The sequence below is a fragment of the Lissotriton helveticus genome, chromosome 8 (genome assembly GCF_964261635.1).
Source record: "Lissotriton helveticus chromosome 8, aLisHel1.1, whole genome shotgun sequence".
Classification (NCBI taxonomy): domain Eukaryota; kingdom Metazoa; phylum Chordata; class Amphibia; order Caudata; family Salamandridae; genus Lissotriton; species Lissotriton helveticus.
In genome coordinates this window covers 1,239,123,429-1,239,143,542 of record NC_136069.1, presented here as the reverse complement: position 1 = coordinate 1,239,143,542, position 20,114 = coordinate 1,239,123,429, and the positions used below count along the sequence as shown (strand labels likewise).

General features: G+C 42.7%; 1 protein-coding gene across 3 annotated transcripts in view; it reads right to left on the bottom strand.

Moving 5' to 3' along the window:
• RGN (regucalcin) overlaps positions 1 to 20,114 on the bottom strand; it is a 137,230-nt gene that overhangs the window by 13,447 nt on the left and 103,669 nt on the right. For all 3 annotated transcript variants that reach the window (XM_078658217.1, XM_078658216.1, XM_078658215.1), the window contains exons 2-3: positions 16,734 to 16,899; positions 10,844 to 11,026 (exon numbers count right to left, since the gene is read on the bottom strand). In XM_078658217.1, coding sequence (XP_078514343.1) covers positions 10,844 to 11,026; positions 16,734 to 16,896 — 346 coding nt within the window. In that variant the 5' untranslated portion in view covers positions 16,897 to 16,899. The remainder of the gene's footprint in view (positions 1 to 10,843; positions 11,027 to 16,733; positions 16,900 to 20,114) is intronic.

The window sequence follows — 20,114 nt, the reverse complement described above, 5'->3', positions numbered from 1 at the left end:
GTTTAAGGATCAAAGTGCTCGTAATTCTACATTATTAGAATTAGTTGGGGTGTTAAGGAGTTAGGAGGGTGGAGGTCTATGAAGACAGGAAGAGGAAGAAGGTGGACAGAGGTTTAGGTGGAAAAAGATGAGGCGTGAGGTAGAATAGTAAGATGAATTGAACATGCTATGAATGGAAAAGGCAAATAGAAAATTGCAAGAGGTTATGGAAATCAAAAATGGTAGACGGTTGGTAGGTATGTCAGATGTACACCAGGAGAGCAACAGGGGAATAAATGAGTGAATGTGGGGAAAATCCAGATAGATTTCCATGCAGAATACTCCTGTACATATGTTTCTCAAAAGGAACAACTACAGGAAATCATCTTTAGTAGTCTACTGTCCTTAATGTTTGTTTCAATGTCCCCATGTTGTTAGTTTGCTTGTTAAAGTTGCAGACGTCAAAAGATGTTGTTTTCTTTCCCTTGTGGTTCTGTTTCAGTGGGGACACTTTGCTCATTTTTTATTATGTTCAGTGAATCAAGTGTTTCATGTGTCTGTTATTGTGCACTAAGGAAATTGATACATTTTCTCAAAAACTCATATGGTGGACATATTCGTGAATCATTGTGGACAGCATTAATTGCATGTGGCGGCTAATTAGGTCTTTGAGTATTTGAATTTTTTTCTGAATGGTACCTAGGAGTGCCATTGTTTTGTTAGAGTACCAGTACCTACTGAGGCACAAGTATTGTAAATATGGTTTATTTAGCTCTGTGATTGATTGTTTGCGGGGGAGGGTGCCTGCCCCTGAACATAGCCATGTCCCTCCCGCTCCCCCAATCCATACAAAAAGTTTTGGAGGGGGGCCCGACCTCAGAACATTTTGCTTAAGGGGGGCTCAGAGCAAAAAAGTTCGAAGACCTCTGATCTAGGTGTATTTGAGTGCCATCGACATGTGTGGACGTTCCAAAGGAAGGGTTAAAGAAGTGTTCACCGATACATAAGGCAAATGAGGTGAACTAAACATTCATAACTTTGTGGATATTCACAAGCATTTGAGGTGAATTTCTCACTTTTATCTTCACTTCTAAAACCAAACCAAATTGATCCAAGCGGAAGTGGTGGAGAAATGAGAGGAAAATGAACACAGTCATGAAATTGACAAGGGCCTATGGCAAACTGCTAACACCACAAATCTTAAAGGCGCGGGAGTGCCCAAAAACACGAACATTCATGCAATCCAGTTAGGGAGCACGCCAAGCCACAGCTGACACCACTTACCATACCCCAGCACACATCCTACGTGCCAATAGGGAGAGGTACTCAGAATGCTCCTACAGAAATGAAGGAGTTCCGACAGTAATAAACTCAAGGGAGCATCCCAGGGGTGGCCAGACCAAAGGCCCAGAGCTGGGAGATGGGGATAGAACTATTAAGAGCTAAGACAGCCATCTGAATGAGGGTGAGGAAAAGGGAAAAGAAATTCTGAAAAACGGCTTCTACCCAACAATCCAATACTAAGTCTGTGACACCGAGTGCCAAAACCTTTACTGTACACTTGACAGAAACGATGCATAATGGTTCAAATTGTCATGGACCACCTGTACAGCGGGACAATGCTAGCGATATTAGACGACTATGATTTATGGTAAACAACAAAGGCACCAGTAATGTCATATGATCCGTAATGTTAGCTGTGACGTATGCAGAGAACATAGATCAACACAGGATGGAAAAGTTCATAGCATGTTTTATTCAACATCATCCCCCATGGTAAATTACAACTGTCAGCACTGTAATACTCCTTGCTGCCACCCTTGTGTGCTACCACAATTGGGGCCAACCATTTGGTCGCTTCTAAAGGCACAATCATCCTTTCATCAGACAATCTAGCCACCTATCCCTTCACAGTTTGCTTCCTGCACATTAAATGGTATCATTCTAGCCTTGGCTACAATAGGCACAGTTCCACTTAATCTGATGAGCATGATTTGAGAGATACCTCAACTTCTGACGCAAAACCCTGGGTTCTGATTTGGAAAATCCTCACAGTCCTCCATCACTGATGCACACACACTCGATGTTTGCCTTTTTAGTCCAGGAAGACCCCTAAATCTTTGTGGTACGGCTACCCTAGCACGTTCTCATCAGTAACAGCAACATAAACGTTTCCCTGAGTAAAGTGACTTTAGTACTCAATGGGAGTTTTTTAAAAAACCCTATCATTTTGGTCAGTTGCCCATCTTCTCCGAGGACAAATATCAATTCCTCTAAATGTTACTTTTCGTTTGTGCAACTTTTTTTATGCTTGGAGTGGCACAAAAATGCTCAGTCTTGAACAAAAATCTAGCATAACATACACCTCCACATTCTCAATCCTCACTTTGTCACTGGCATTACCTACACACCACTCACTTACTTGTATCACAACTTCTTTGCTCACCTATCTGACCTCCCTTTTTACTTTTCGAACACTTCTACAGCATTTTTTTTAATGTCCACTTCAAACACGTCAATTACTTACAGCGGTCAGGGTCGAACATCCCTTAAAGTTTGCTAACTGATCTTGTATACCATATCGAAAATAATTCCTTTGAAATGACCAGGTTTTTTGCTCAGTTCCACGGCCTCCTTTATTCACTAGCACTCACGTCCACACTTTTCTTATCCACACAGTTCAATTCTCCACACAGTTCAGCATAGGTTACCCCCTTTTTTTGCTGTGGCAATGACATCACACAGAAGAGGTTCGTCTTTGAGCCAGAGTTTGTCTCGGATCTTTTCCAAACAGCAGTGAGAAACAAATTGGTTTCTAATTCTTTCCACATTTAGTGCAAAAAATGTACAAGTAACAAACAGCTTCCTCAAAGTTGTAATGTACTCCTCCACAGTCTCATCCTGCATTTACATTTTTTTCCAAAATGAAATCGTTCTAAAATAGTGCTGACCATAGTACAACTTTTGATTCATTCAAGTCAAGGCCCTATTCATGACCAAGGTCAACTAGAGTCTTCCGAACTTCCTGTCCTACAGCTCAAAGACAAAGAGTCAACAATGCAAGGTTTCTTTCCGCACTTAAGTTTGTACCACAAACTTGAAAATAGTTCAGATACACTTTTTTACGTCTCGCCTACGCAGCGCGCATGCGCTGCTTGGGAGACCTTTAGCCGTCGTGCAGATCTTTTTCAAAGCACATACTCGGGCTTATGGCGGCATACGCCTTGTGGGAGTGCGCAGCGGCGCGCCACAAGCACGAGTATGTGCTTTGAAAAAGAGCAGACTTCTCTCCCAACCGTGCCCGCACCACTCTCGGGAGGCGCGTGCTTGTTTTTTCTTTTCTCTATTCTATCTCCTAGAAGCTGTGCCACAAATCCCAGCATGCAGCGCTGTGTGGCAAACAAGGCCTGGCAGTGAGTTAGTGTCACCGTCATCACCTTGCTCTCTGTGATCCCAGCTCTCTTTGTTCTGACTTTAAAGCTTGTGCTACGCAACCTCTTCCTTCCCACTTTTTCAAATCTGTCCAGTTATCCCAGACACTACGCGCCTCAGTTGTCACAGAACATGAAAGAGTGCGAGGCAGTCAGACGCCTGGCCCTGGGAGTCTGGTCACGGATCCAGAGGGCTGTCTGCTCACTGGAGGGCTGTGCTTGCAAATCAGTCCTAGCCAAGATGACGGAGGCGCAGGCGCCTTGTCTGAACGTGGCTTCTCGTGAGGCAGCTATGCCATGACGCGGGCAGCAGCTTGCAGTGCTGTAGCAGACTTCCCTTTCCGCTGCCCTCGATAAGAAGCCACCAATGAGCAGTAAATAAACACATTACATGATTTTAAGTGCCTTGAGGTGATTTATTTTGCAGTCTTTTGCTTTAGAAACATGCCCCCTCACATATCAAAGTGTTATATGAAGAGTCATGCAACTGAGCGTTAAAATGAGGCTCTTCATCTACAGTTTCTTTCTTGAAAGTCCCGCAAATGTGTTAATATTACCTAGGTGAGTGGTGAAATGCACATCAAAGTACTCATAGTTCTTTCATGCTTGACTTCTTCGCTACAATAAAGGTGACATTAATTAATAAGAAGATTAAACTGAGAAATGTAATTGATTTGATTCAATCACTCACTGACGTGGCTGTGCAGTGGGCATTGGAACCTAAAGTAGATTCCATTGCGTTTGTTAATATTACCTAACCCAGATACTGCATATTATTTCAAGTAATTGAAGGTTTTAAAAGCCATTTGAGGTCAGTCTCTCGACTTTCTTTTGCAGAAGTGCAAGACCCTTGCCTCTGATACGTACAGCAGTTGTGCTCCTGCCATTCCAGAGACACAGCAGAGTAAGTGTCATGGAGAAGCAAAGTGGTCACTCCTCCTTTCTGCTCCACAAGTTTTAGATTTGACTCCACAGCTTTACATCACAATTTTAAGTTTAGTCTATGAGATCTGTAGGCATCAGCCTATTGTGGACCACAGTGCTTTAACTGAGATAGAAAACATTATTGTCTCTAAAAGGGGCGTGGCCTACGTAATTAAGAACTTGGCTTAAACATGTGAATACTTAGTGAAGCAACTTACAATTGCAATCCCAAGTCTGTATTTTGAGAAGCAGTACATTGAGTAAAAGTAGCACCTGTTAAATAAAATGCTTGAAGATGTCAACCATTTTGGTATTAAACGCTATATAAAAACAAATATGTAGTGACTAATGCTATCATAACACTTTTAGTAGTTACTTTCTATGCGGTGCTAATGGTCACTGCCTCTGAAAGGCTATTCAACACCTCTCACAAAGAGAGCTGTCATTGCTTCGGGATATAGATTCAACTTGAAATCCACATACTTCACAGTTTGAAAACTTTAAGTGGATTAACTGAAAATAAAATACAGCGAGTACGCGATGCCTTTGATTTCAGACTCACTCAACCTCATTTTCAGATGGTTTTGGGTACAATAATAGGACATGGTCACATGGTAGGCCAGCACAGGCGATGTTAAGAGGACTGTTTAGAGGAGTTTAAGGCCAAGGTAGCCTCCCCTCAAGGCATAAGCTTGTCTTCTAGTTAGTATAGTACAAGAACTTTAGGAGGACACACTTGCAAAGGAGCTTGAAAACATCTGATATAATTTGGGAGACATAAAGAGAGCTCAGGATGAGGAACACTTTACAGAGTTTATATCTAAATACTCATGTCAAGTGTAAAAAGTGGTATATGGAAAATCATAGAGTGGTAAATGCCAAAACGCAGCAATTTCACAGAATGTCATAAGTCTATGAATCACAAATAAAAGTAAATAGTTGAGCGCCCTTTATGTCAGCATGACATAAAGGGCCTGATTATAAGAGTTCTGTTATTCTTCATGAAGTTACCAAATGCATAAAAAAACACAGCTGTAGTGATAGCATGATTCATGAGTTTTTCATTTAAGCATTTCACCTGCTTAAAATTCAATGAAGGTAAAATGTTTAGAAGCAAACATGGCTGCAAATGATACATATTGAGTCCCGCCTAGTAGTGCTCATTATTTAGGGACAATGTTGTGATGGCTAACTATTCCTACAGCCCCAAGTACTGATACCTATGGAAATGGAGGTCTAACAGGGTTGGAAGGTGCTTCAAGAGACAGGGAGCTGGGTGTAGATTAGTCAGTGGGCCTTGTTGAAGCATTGGCATAGCCAATAGGTCTCGCCATTGGGACCTTATAAGTATTTAGTTATGCAGTATAATATCCTTACTGCAACAACATTAACTGTTGCATGGCTAAACACTTATAAGGTCCCAAAGGCGAGACCTATTGGCTATGCCAATGCTTGTTTACTCTTTCACATCGTAATACATCCTCCCCAGAAAGCTTAAGAAAGAAAAGAGAAGTTACACTCTGCATACTACTCTCCAGATGTAATTATTACTAACTTAAAGAACAATTTCAGCTATTTGTATGAGACAAGCTTGGTCGCATTCGGTAGAACTCAAATCCACAGATCAGTGTGGTTGCAGCAGAATTTTCCTCTGGAAAATAAATATACTGCACTGTAATTGAGCTCAAACGTGTGAGGAAAACAAAAAAGTAGTTGCTTGTTTTCTATATAATGTAATGCCAAAGTAGACAGAAGGCTATAGAAATAAATCTAAACCCATAACTGTAGGCCAGCCGTAAACACCGGTCACCGTCTTCAGATTTTACCCATAGATACCAATACCTCAGACACACTTTTCTTCTGAGACTGCTCAGTTTGCGACCAAGAGCCACTCCAAAAATCGCACTGCTCCTCGGATCAAGTTTGCTTTAACACACCAAAGTTCCCAGCATTCAGCTTAGTTTCCAATGACACTTGAGCACGTCACGCATATGGACATCAGTTGAGGGTCGCCAGTGGTTACAAGAATTTTGCAGGGTACAGAATTTTAGGAGAATTACTGTTTTTATCAGTGCTATCCTACATGCTAGTAAGATTGGATGGTCTACAATCTTTTAATCTAAGCCTCAAGATTTGCAACACCCAACCCGTAATTTTCCCGGATTATAATCGTATGGGCCCTATTGACCCTTGCTACCCCTGGCATTGCTCTTGCGACCCATGTCTTCCGAGGTCTCCAAGGCAGCACCAGTCACAAATGAGTTGGACTCTGAGTGCAGAAAACAAATGTACACTCGCTCGATTTCATTCTCGTTTATGTAAAAAAAAGAAAAAATAAGAAGGTGATCCAGCCTGCAAGTGGCTGTGCAATAGGAAACAGTTGAAACTTGATACTGTTTCAATTTGTCAGCCCAAAGTTCCTCTAAATTGAACTCTGTGTGTTTGTCCTGTAGACTAGAGATTTCAATGTTTTTCTCCACTCCTTTTTAGTATAAAAGGTAAGAATCAGAAGGATGTGAATCTTCAGTAGGTTTTCCTGGTTTTCCAGTTCTGCTGGAGCCTTGCTGCCATTGTGGGGCCTGTGAGCTGTGCTGCCAAACGTTTCAGAGTATATTATTTGTTCACCACTTTGTTCCAGTATTGAAGAAATTGACAGTTACTGCTTTCTTTTTACTTTTCCCATTTACTCTACTGTTCATTTATGTTGCCTCCTTCAGCGCTATGTAATTGCCAAATTTTCACTTTGCGTATTTGTGATGTTTTCGTATTTTTAGTTTGCTCATTTGTGAGGCTTTAATACCTTCTATGCGAAGTCGTTGACATTATATGGCAATGGAAAATCAAATTATGCAATGCGCAAGAAAAGGCAAATTAAACATCATAATGTGTGGACGTTCTGTGGATGGGTTATAACTCAATTTTGTAATTTTAATGTAGGTTAAGCAACATTTTATTGTAATTGAAATTGCATAGTGTTTTGTATACCTGATGAGAAGCCGAAGCAGATTAGTGGATGGATAGTATGCTACGCAGTGTGGGAGTGCTTGATTGAAACAGTGGTCAATAGCCATGCGCCTAACGTGGGAAGTGTTTCTGTGTTCGGTATGTGTGTGAGACCAGAGTAGAACCCTCTCTCAGTGGTGTGTAAGATTCATGGTTAAATAAATGTGTGGTGATGTCACTTTCTGTGTTGTCACAGAGTCAAAGGCCACATGATGTCACTTCTGCTTCCCCAGACATTTTGTGAATCGACGTCCATAGTCACGCAGGGGATTTTAAATGTCACTGTGTCCCTGGAACAAAGGTATGAAAGCCTGTCACATGATGACGTAACTCCATTACTATTGGAATGAAAGCATCCTTGCTTGATATTTGAACCAGTGCTACGCTGAAGTCTAACCTGGCTGGAACGCTATGTATACACCCATGGCTTTAAGTGGGATGAAAAAAATGGAGGGTCTCCATAAGGGGCGTGGCCAGTGTAATTAAGGGTGTGGCTTAAACACGTGAGCTTAAAATCTGTGCTTAGCATAGGGTGCCGCCTGACTTGTATTTTGCTGTTTCTGTCATTGCATCTAGATATATGATTCAACAAGTAACATACCTACAAGAAGTCAGGACTATTGGCTTTGTCAATGGTTGTTAGCTGTATAAGATAAATAAGCACCAACTATGGCTTGTATATAATATTGAAAAAGCTTCCACTTAAAGCCCTGTGGACACCACAACAATGTTGCTGCTCCTGAGTTTAAAAAAGAGAAGGGAAATCGAGAGAGAAAATGACTCTCTTTAAAGGATTTCACTTCCGCTTTTGCCGTCACTTCTCCACTAGTGAGAAGTGAGCAGCACACATCGATGTTCCTGCTGTTACTGCAGTCCGGAAAAAAACAGACTGCCTGTGCCAGGGCACAAAACAGAGCCCGATAGAGACCCGTTTCGAGGCCCCCTTTAAAAAACTGCCGATGCTAAAACCCCGGGGCCTAACACAGGCCCCCGCAGCCCACGCGGTGCGGGGGGGGGCCCTAGCTCCAAGGGGCCTCCTCGGCACTGAACTCTGGCTGGGAGAGCTCCTGATTGAGCCCAGAGGGGGCCCCCTAAGTACCGTGCAGGGAGGCCCCCTCACTTTTTGTTACGCCGTGAAACCCGGCCCACTTAAAGCCCTGTATACAGCCCTCGAGTGCAAATGCTAATCGTTTTACATTTGGGGCTGATGTCACGTTGTAAGACATGTTCTGCTGTATTATGCAACCGGGGTCTCCTCACAGTCGGCAGATGCAATCGAACAGCACAGGCAATGGCCCCAATGTTCACACCGCATCCAGATGCTGGCAGGTTCTTTTCAGTGCGATCAGAAGATGACTCTGGCCCTTGAAGATCCCACCGACTGCTAAACTCTTGAAATCACAGCTGTAGCTGTGTTGAGGTTGAAGGGTCTGATTTTCGCAGCTCGTTGCCAAATGAGATGTATACAGAGAACAGAGCCTTGACCGTTTGCAGGTGCTGCAAAATGCAGCCGCCCGGCTGGTCTTGAGGCTTCCAAGAAGAGCAGCCTCTAAAGCGGCCTTGGAGGCTCTTCACTGGCTTCCTGTCAGGAAGAGAATTGTGTTTAAGGCCTTATGCACGTGCCATCGGATCATTCAGGGTAATGGACCTAGGCCCCTGCAGACTTTAATCACTACCTATAGGCCTGTCCGCTCCCTCAGGTCTACGGGAACTGGCCTGCTGGTGATCCCTAAAATCAAAAAAGCCAGCATGGGTGGCAGATCCTTCAGGCTCCTGGCAGCAAGGAGCTGGAATAAACTCCCATGTGAGCTCCACCTGGAACCCTCGGAGGTCAGGTTCAGAAGAAAGCTCAAAACACATCTGTTCCGTCAATAATTCTCATGGCCGCTTGTAGCAGTGTAGGGGCAGGGGGGGCTCGAAGTACAGAAGGAGGCGTGGGGCTTCTCACTCACTACAGCGCGGGGACACGCCGGTGTGCGTAACCAGGTGCTTTATAAGCTCCCTTATTATTATTATTATTGTTAACACAGGACGGGGCGGAAAAGTTCAGATTATGGTTTATTCTACCTCGTCCACAACTGTCATCGCAGGAGTCCTCCTGCTACCAGCCATCATAGGGTTCTAGAAGACTGGTCATAAGTAAGGTGAGTCAACAACTCAGGACGCCAGATTAGAGCCCACACAGCCTAAGCATCTATGATAAGCGGCCTGCCCATCGAAAGCATGTTACAACACTCCTCTCTACCACTGCCCAGCCATTGATCTTAGACCACAGAAGTAGAACGAATTCAGCAAAGTTGAAAGGAGGGCAATTTATTTATCTTGTTTACATTTTTGTTGAGAGTACACAAGGTCACTTCAAGTGTAAGAGTGGTGTACAGTAGGTGCATAAGATTACAGATGAGACGCAATGATGCTTACGTACAACCAACCTTAGATAGGGAGGCATAGAAAAGGTGATATGAAAGCCAGGAGTCAAAGTCACGAAGGAATGTAGAGTCAGATCATCAGGATGGGGTTTACATGACAAGTTGACTACCAAGGGGTGAAGGGAAATAAAGGTAGGTGTAAATTTGGTACAGCAGAATACGCCAACACATATTTGGGTTGTAGTCTTGGAATCAAATATGGGGGGGTGTGGAATGCCTAGCTAAACCCAGATCATCAAGACAGGATTCAATGAAAGCTAGTAATGGCTTCAATGAAACAGCAAGAATACAAATGAAACAGTTTGCTGGGGGCCATTTCCCAGGATATTCCTGACAAGAGTAGTCACTTTGCTCAGTTTTTGGTCTGAAAGAAATGTTATGGATGGACAGCTTAGGCTTTCAGGAGAACAGGCCTCTATCTTCAACGTAGATTTTACTGTTATCAGGTGTGTGCATATAAAAAATATGAATACCTGAAGTTTTGTACTTAGTGCGGTTGTCAGCAATAAACAGATGAAAGAGGGACATACATTGTGAGTGCAGGTGTTTGGTAATCCTGTGGTGCAAGTCGTCTAGGCAAGGCACCACACCATGGATTTAAATAGGGATAAGCAACACAAAAAAATCCACCATTGGAGTTTTTAAGGCATCATATGGTAGCCAAAGTGGTTACACCACAAAAGCTGAAACAGTCGTACAAACAACACATTTCTTAATACAAATTGAATGACAGATAGGTGAAGAACTATAAGCAAGTGTGGTGGGGGGAAAATGTAACTGCTTCATTTCCAATAGGTTTGGGACTACATCCTCTCCCGGAATTGAGTGCTAAATCGTGATTATCTACTTTTCGAAGAACCCACGACATGAACACAAACATGAAGTTACTTGTATTGAGATTGGTCTTGGTTAAAATGTTGTCACTGTAGATGCAAAGTGGTAGACCGTAATAAAGGTAGATGTTATCTTTTTGGAACTGCATCTCTTTGTGTATAACAACACAATGTATAGGTCCATTTGCATAACTGCATCAACAAAGCAATCATGACAAAGCACAGCGCTATATCTGAACTGTACCTGCAAAAAACCTTCCCATGGGGTCAACTTTCCCGTCATTGAACCTGTTGTTGGGTTTATCCTCGTCAATGTTGGCAAGGGTGGTTATGGAATGGTCTTCCCAGCTGATACTGCCAAACCGCCTCCCCAAAGCGACAACATATCCGCCGGACTTTCGAAGGGCCACTGAGCCAATGGGAGCATCTACAGATAGAGTAAGAGAAAACATACAGCGTCATTACGCAATGCAGTATAAGCTAAGCCAATAGCGGTGCGTATAAAAATATATATCATCAAATTAACATATTTTCTAGTAGGAAAGATATCTATGCTCTTGGTTCATAGAGTCAGACTTTGGTATGTCAGGCACAGTAGCAATCCTATGATGGCCTAACAGGTACCTTGCAAGTAAGTAATGTTGAGTAAGTATTACAGAGTACAATAATGTATTTTGCATATGACATGGATAGAATTACCAGCTTCTTATAATAAACAAAACGTTAAGACTTGTTTAGAGTTCAGTGGATGCAGGACATTTGGTTCACCGTGAGAAATGTGCCACCTCATGTGCATATTAAGAGGGGGCATTGGTGAGTCCTTCCTAGGTTATATTCCAGTGCCGCACTAAGAGATTGGCCAGTTGGCTATGGGTGGGCGGGCGGGCCTAGAAGACACTCGCCCAGAATAGCAGCCTGCATACTCCCCAACTCCTCTGTTATACTGACCTATCAAGGGTATCTTCCACTGCGGAACAAGGGTATGAAGGACAGCTAGCTTAAGCACACATACACATTTCTGGAGATCTTTTGATACAGTATATTTCTTAGCCTTGATCAAGTTTAAAGGGAGTGATGTTCTTAACTCTATATTCTGTGCATTCTGTCTTCACATCGGCAAACTGAATTTCATGCCATACATATTTCCCACATAATGTTTTCAATGATGTAATCAGAAATTAGGTTCTAGGTGTATGTGATTGATTTTTCCTGTTGTACAATTTTTATTTATTTTACGGAGTTTTATATAGCGCGAACTTGACCCGAGTCGGGTATCAGAGCGCTTTACATAGCACCAGTTGCGTTACATGAGGACACATTAATTTTTGTTAGGCACAGGGAGATTAAGTGATTTGCCCAGAATCACAGGATGTTCAGCGTCATTGTCGAGACTGGAACCCGGTTCTCCAGATTCGGGGTCGACTGCCCTAGACGTTAGGCCAACTCCTCTCCAGAAGACTTCCCTCGGTATGCCTAATGCTATTCTGGACCACTCAAGGAACAGTTTGGCATTTGTGTGCAACAAATATTTCTCAGACAAGGAAGCCGAATCTTTCTTTTGTAGGCTGTCTTATGCAGGAAGCTCGTTATCGCTGCACTGTTCGGGTGCAGCGTGGTGTTTGCACACATATATTTTTTTGTGTTGGGTATAAAGCTTTACTTGTGTTTATTAACCTAGACGTTATCATTAAAAGAGTGATTAAAGCGCAGCATAATTGAACCCTTCCTTATACATAATGGATTGAATAGCTGTGTTTTTCCTACTTCTCTTAAGAGCCTGTCTACACCTCTGGGAGCCTACAGATGTTTGAAAATAATTTATATATATATATGTTTACTTGGTACATGACAAATCCGGATCTATTCAGAAACTTGGCAGACGTTATTCATGGCGTTTGGTTCCTGGTTGGGTAAAGGTGCTGTATGCACCGCTTTTCTCTGTTCTTTAACCCCTTCGGTGCTGATGACGGCTCCCAGGTCGTCATCAGTTACGGTGGGCGTGTGCTGATGACGGCCGGGAGCCGTCATGACCACGACCGTGATCGGAATGTGCCGCACAGGCGCAGAATTCCGGCCGCAGCCAGGGGGTGAAGATCCTGGTGCTAACGGATGTACTTTGCTGTGTTATCGAAGTGCATCAATTCTACACGTATTTTCTCCCTTTGTTAGTGAGCCCTCTCTTGTGAACGGCTCATGCCAGGGAGTAAGGCATGTTTTATTTTCACCTGTTTTGCTTTCTCACTTTTCCAGAGCATAGATACTATTAAATGCATGGGCAGCACAGACACTATTAAACACACTTCCCAGATCCTCTAGCACTCTGAAGGAAACACACACGGCCTCATTTATGAAAAGTGTTGCATCGCTGCATGAAAACAGCGATGCAATACTTTTCAGTGCTCCCGCCTTGCGACACCATGGATGTGCCCTATTTAATGTATGGTGCTCCATGTTGCAAGGGTTTACAGATTCGACAGTATTCCTGACATATCTGTAGGGGCAAAAGTGCCGCATTGCTGGGATGTGTCCGAAAACAGACCCAGCTCCAGCAATGTGTCCTTTCACATGGGGAAAGCCCCATGTGAAAGGGCCTGCGTCACTCCTTACACCTGCTGTGAGGCAGGCGTATGGATTAGATGCAGTGGCGTCGTAGAAGTGTTGCAGTGAAATCTCATAGATTTCACTGCGACACTTCTACGAGCCTTTTCTGTGCCGAAACACCCACCCTGCATACATTTACCTGTCACAGGTATAATGTAGCGCAGGGGTTTACAAATGCAGGGAGGGCGTTCTGGCGCAGAAAAGGGTCATAGAAGTGTTGCAGTGAAATCTCATAACTTTCACTATGACACTCCCACGAGCCTTTTCTGCACCGGAACGCCCACCCTGCATACATTTACCTGTCACAGGTATAATGTAGAGCAGAGGTTTGCAAAGTGACGCATCTGCCTAGATGCTTCACTTTGTAAATATGGCGCAGTGTGGCGCATTTTATACTCCGCCACAGCGTCACAAAAAGTGACGCAATGGCGGCGTAAGGGCCTTATAAATTTGGCCCACACTTTTATGGATCAGGGTCTGTTCATTGCAGGATCAGTCGAAGGAGTCCAAGAGACCGATCTCTCTGAAGATGCATCCCGCAGGAACCTTGCCTAGGCCACTTCTCCCGCCATACTGCTCTATGTAAAGCACCTCATGTTTGAAATACCATTGCCACAATGTAACCATTCCCTTTAAAGCTCTCCACTGCTCCTTGCCTTTAAATCTATCTCTACTATATCAAACACCAGAAATGTGACTGATGATAGTCTGACAGATGATTAAGTGGGTGGACTAATCTTTTGAATATTCAGAGCCTGCAAAGGTTTGGATCGTATGTTTCTTATTTGCGCAGCCCGGCTTTAGTTGTAGCAAATATGTCATATTTCGGAGGCCAGGCTTTGACCAATACATTGTACATTTTGTACCCAACCCGTGGCTACAGGAGATAGCTGCCATTAATCTGTAACCATAATGGATGTCTGCCACAACACCAAAATCAAACACCAATATTATTAATTGAACCCAAAATATATTTAAGATCTTGCACATCACCAATTACAAAAGACCTCTGCTTTTGTAAAAGATATCAGACAGAAGATTCAATATAGTAACAATCCTCATTTTAAAAACAATCTTTATTTAAAGCATAATGTTACAATGTGGAACCCTATGTATAAACACCTACTATATACAAAAAAGTTTCAAAATTGGGAATAAATCTAATTAATTATATTTGACTGATATGTAATCATTACCAAATGTATAAATTTTAGTTCAAGAATTAAAAATGCAGTAAAACTATTGTTCTCACCAAATTTTCTCTCACAGAAATAGGCAACGAAGGACAAATTATTGCTAAGATTAAATAATGCTCCTTGTTACACACAGAGTACAAGTCGGCAACACGTGTTTGTGTAGCTGGCATCTTCATGTCACAAAGCCACAATCTTTGTGTATCTGTGAAGGCCTGAGGATGCTCTAATGAAATCCATTCTTAGGGAAAAAGTACACTCTATAAATTATCTAGTATTCAATTTGAAATTTGGTGCTGAATGCCAAGGTCCCTAGGGTTCCTGTTTTCTCCTACAACTGGACTGTTTTTCATCAATTGGCATTGTCAACCATGAGGTCTTGTTGAACATCGAGAAAAAATGGTTGTGAAGTTAGAGTGCTGCACTGGTTCATCTTATTTCAAATTCCTTTTTACCATTTGGTCACGATGGGTTGTTCTGAGGTTTCCCGTTTTATTCATGTCCTTCGAAGTGCCCAGATTTCTGATAACTAAGGTGAAACTGGTCCTGGGCTGCTTGTGCTGTGGTTCACTGAGAACCTGGCCAGGCAGTTTGGGTGAACTGTTCCAACTGCATTAGGGTGAAGACTGAATTGCTTTTGTCTGGGTCCAAAAGGTGGCATGGTGTGCAAAATAACAATGGTTTGGGATGTGGCTGAGTAATTACCAGTGGCTGAGATTAAATCAAGTATTCAATCCATCACTTTTTTGTATACTTTAGTGTGCCGCACTAAGTGGCACAGGGATGCCCATATGTGGGTCCTGGGTACTCTGTCAATGAAACCAAATTCTAACTGGCTGATGGCCCTAAATAAGGTAAACGTGGTCCTGGGTTTCTTGTATTCTGGTTCAGGAAGGACCAGGCCTGGCAGTTCAGGCTGGACTGTTTCCATTGGAGCTAAGTCAAAACTGATTTGCGTATGACTGAGTTCAAACTGAAGTGGCATGGGGTGCAAGAAAACAAAGGATTGGGATGCAGCCAGAGTAACTACCAGTGGGTGAGATTAATGCAAGCATTCCATCCATCGCATATTTGTATACTTTACTGTGTGGCCCTAAGTGAGATGGGTATGCCTAAATGTGGGGTAATGCTTTTTGTTCTTCTTCTTAGTAGTTTGACCGCCTTTATGAGTCCATCCAATATGATAACCTCTTATAAGATGTTTAAGATTTCTTTTGTGTTAATATGCTTTTCTTATAATAAAACATATAGGACTTATAGCCATCACATCCATGTGGAAATAGTATAAAATGTATTTCCTATGTGAAGACGTTAATAATCCAAGAATAATATATTTGCTTCTCTTAGAAAGTGTTGATTCCCTGGGATTTGGTTTTTACTAATGGGGATCATATTTCTTCCACTGGGTGATCAATCTCTCATTCTTGGAGGATATCAAGTCATACATTTACTTTTTCACTTTCTTGAAGAAAAAGTGGTTAGTTTTAGTAAGGTGGCACTTCACCATATTGGAATACCCTTGGTTAAAGGCGGTGCTATTTCTGGGATTGCATTTGTTTAGCCATTGTAAAATATTGACTAATATGCCTAAGTAGACAGTAACCTGCAATAATTATAAATATGTTATAAACTTCATTCCTGCCTGAATACATAGTTGCCTAGATATGTACCATGTATGACTTTGTGATGTGTCTGATCTCTTTTGGCAGAAAGCTTCTTGTGAATACATACGAGAAAGGTGAAACATTATTGCCTTACAACCTTCATGTTTTTTACAAGTGACATGGTAAAGGTACGTATGCTTTTTTTTTTTTTTTTAAATAATCAAGTAGGTATGTATCTTAATTACCATATAAGGAACCTGTTTTTGAGAGGGTTTGAGTGTGATTTAGAGTTGTTTTGTGTCTGATCACATCTTTGCTGTGTGGATTACCCCTTTCTGTTTAGTCGACAAAGTTCCAATCCAAATGGCAAACTGTGATATTACCTTTCAGGCACTCCATAGCTTGTTTTCTTGATGGTGGAGAGCAATGAGCATCAAAAGAGAGGATGTCTTCAAAAAACATTGATTGATGCTATTAAACGTGAATAAGATTCAATTGACCCTGTTTGCTAGTGCAACCTTCTGTCTCTTGGTTGCTTCTTATACCATTTTATCTAATTTTAGGTACCCCGAAATGAGTCTCCCTAACATGACCATAAGACCAACTAACAATGTAGGGAATTAATATCCTTGTATTCCTAAAGGACTTTCCATGCTTCCTTTGACTAATAAATTAACAATTGATGATGTTTCAAATATATTCCATTGGCTTTTATGAATGGTCAACATAAACTTACCCACTTCTATGGTCTGCACTTGGTTGGTTTTTGGGTTCCAGCGACAGACTTTCTGCCCTGTGATATCCACATACAGGAGTGCGCCTTCCTTCTCCTCCCAGACCGGGGACTCGCCGATGCGATACTTCTCATGGACAACATGTTCAATTTTAATCGACGACATGGTCTGAAAGAAAAAACATAGCGCATGAGTAAAATGCTATCAGGTATGTACTTTAAATCCATGCCTCACCCCTTCCTGAAAATCGCGCATTTCTATGTATGAATTAAAATCTTATAGACTGTTCATTTTTAATGACGAAAATGGATGTGTTAAATGGCAACAGCTGGTGAGCAATGAATTTCTTTAATACTGATATATATTAAATCCTCTTCGTAATCTGTACAATCAAAGGTTTCAAGGTGCTATGGTCTGATGTCCTGACATGTCAAGTTGCATCAAATCCAAATATGAAACAACCTGGTATATTATCAGAGTGGCATCATGCACTCATTCAGATGTAAATTAATCAATGTTAAATCAATAATGCAAAACATTAATCAAACGTATTTATTGATCGTCTAGAGATAATCAATTCCAACAGTTTCAAGATTTGAATTTCTGTTCTTTACATATCGATCTTCAAATCCAACGATGGACAAATCATAAAGCCATGGAAACCAAAGAAATGCTGTAGTTTACAGGACAGAGCAAACTCCATGTATTACACACCATTGGGCAGATTCTTCAGGAGTCCCTTGATTTCTCCACCTGAAGATCTAAAGGGACAGACTTACCATGATCACAAGGACTGGACCGGAGCTATCCTCCTCATCAGATCTCTGATCAGTACTTGGGGACTTCTGATTATTCAGATAGAGACCGAGGCTCTATCTGAAGTACCCACTGTGTCGCTCTAGTAAGACACTAGGACATTAAATATATGAAAATGGATGTTTCGAATATGGTTTATGCTTCACTCTATATTGTGTAATGTAGATTACTTTTCGCTGCAAAGCCCCTGAACAGTGCATAATAAATTCCAGATGGTGACTTTGCACGTAACTTATTAACCTTAATGCATCAACTTTCACCAGATTTGCCTGCAGCAGCAATTCTTTTTTAACGGGAGTACTTTGCAGGGTGGGTGTTGGAGACCACGTTTAAAAATGACATGCACCTATGCGGTTGAGCGGCAACTGATGGGCAATAAGTCTCTACGCACACTGCTGTATTCTGCACCGCTTCGAAAACTTCTTCCCTCGGTCACACAGGTGGTATTTCATGTCTGGAGGCGGGCTCAGAGCAGGATGACGTGGTGGAATGTCCTGACCCGGGAGACTCCTCTTTGGGGGAACGGGCGTTTGCCCCAACTGGCAGCTTTACATGGCTTTCAGGGTTGGGGCTCTATAGGAATCTCGGCCCTAGGAGATGTGATGACAGACCTGACGCTTAAATCTTTCCAGGATCTCCGAGACGAATATGGGATGCCGCAAACCCAGTTTTAGAGATATTTGCAGTTCCGACATGCGCTGGCGCCCAGCCTGGAAGGTCTGGAGTCTCTCCCCGACTTCAGCCCAATCGAAGCGAAGGTCGTTATGGGGGAACTACCTGACCGTAAGATCTCTCGCATTTACCAGACGTTGGTCCTTCATTGTTCCATGGATCTACAGAGGCTTAGGACGGCATGGGAAGGGGATGTCGGCGAACTGGAGGAAGAGGACTGGGCAGAGGTGCTGGCAAGCCCGCGGGGCGGCAATAGCTACACGCTTGCGACTGGTACAATTTAAGTATTTGCATCGAGTGTATTTCACCAGAGTGCGCTTGTGGAGGGCAGGAATGATTGGTTCCCCTGAGTGTCTCCGCTGTAGGACAGGGGAGGGCGCATTTCTACACACAGTCTGGGGTTGCCTTGCGCTACATCGATTCTGGAGGGGGGTGTTCTCCTGCCTGTCGGAGGTGCTGGGATGGGAGTTTCCGTACATGTCGCGATTGGCCTCGTTGCATGTAATGGAAGGAATTGGGGGCAATAGATACAAGCGCACCTTTTGCTGTTAGGTCTCACGCTAGCAAAGAGGGACATTGCCAGGGCTTGGAAGGCGCCCCGGGCTCCACCATTGACTGCATGGGGGAATGGGATGGACTTTTGCATGGGGCTCGAACTGCTGGTCTTTACTGCCAGGGGATGCCCCGTAAACACTTTAAGATATGGAAAAGATGGGCAGATTACCGGGGGTTGGATCTAGATCTGCCGCCAGAGGGGCACACTCGTTTGCCAGACTGATGGGTGTGTGGAGGTGGGGCTTTGCAGGGTGGCTGATGGGCTCAGTGTACTGTTTCTTCTTTTTTCCTTGGTGGCATGGACGCAATAGGGGAGTGGGAGGGGTGGGTTTGTTACGTTATAAAAGTCAACGACATAATTGTTGTATCATTGATGTGTGCAGCAGCCTCCGGGTTGTGGAGCTATACAGTATATGTGAATCGTGACAAATAAAACATTTTTTTTTTTAAATGACATGCACTTAAGTTTATACATGTAAATATTACCAGTGCCCTACTTCAGCTGATGTCTGTCGTTACTTTTAACATGACTACTTCGATCACCATTATTTTCACTCCCATTAGTTGAGCCCTGGGACCTATCCTTTACTTTAAATTGGCTTGTTTAGTCTTCGAACTCCCAACCTTTCAAATATGAGATCAAGACATGCAGATGTGATGGTTAGTTAAAGTAATTAACTTCTAAACCTGCGTGGTCGAAGTTTAATGGGTGAATATAATGAGGGTGCAGTATCTAAGCATGTGTCCGTCCTTTGTGGTTTCTTTTACCCTGTTGCTAGTGATAGGTACTGGGCTTGCGAAGCAAATTTTTCTTTTATCCTGATTTATGTATGTATACTGTTTCATTGTTTTAATTAGCTGTAATAAAACATGTACTTTCTTACTAAGTACTGTGTTGGCACAAATACAACATGGATGTTTCACCATTGTGTTACAGGTCTGAAATTGGCTGTACCATCATCCCTAAACCATTAATGGGCATCAAATCTATTGAGGTCACCACCGTTGGCTAGAATGTGGGTTATTTACCAGACAGGTTCTTGACTAACTTGCAACTGTGACCACCAACAGGTAAGCCAGTTTCTGTGTCGCCAGAGAACTAAAAAGAATGCGTAATGAAGACCACAATATAGCACTCTGGTTATAGCTGAGTTTACTAGATTAGGCTTCCACTACATGTAACCCAGACACCTAGAAATTAAAGGAGATCTACCCTAGAAAGGAGATCTACTCTGTGCCAACTGATTTAGCCGCTCCCCTGCTTTTCAAGCTCTTAATTTGGGTTTTCGGTGCTAGACATTACTGAAGTGACTGTGAGACCCACAGTTGAGCAGCAACAT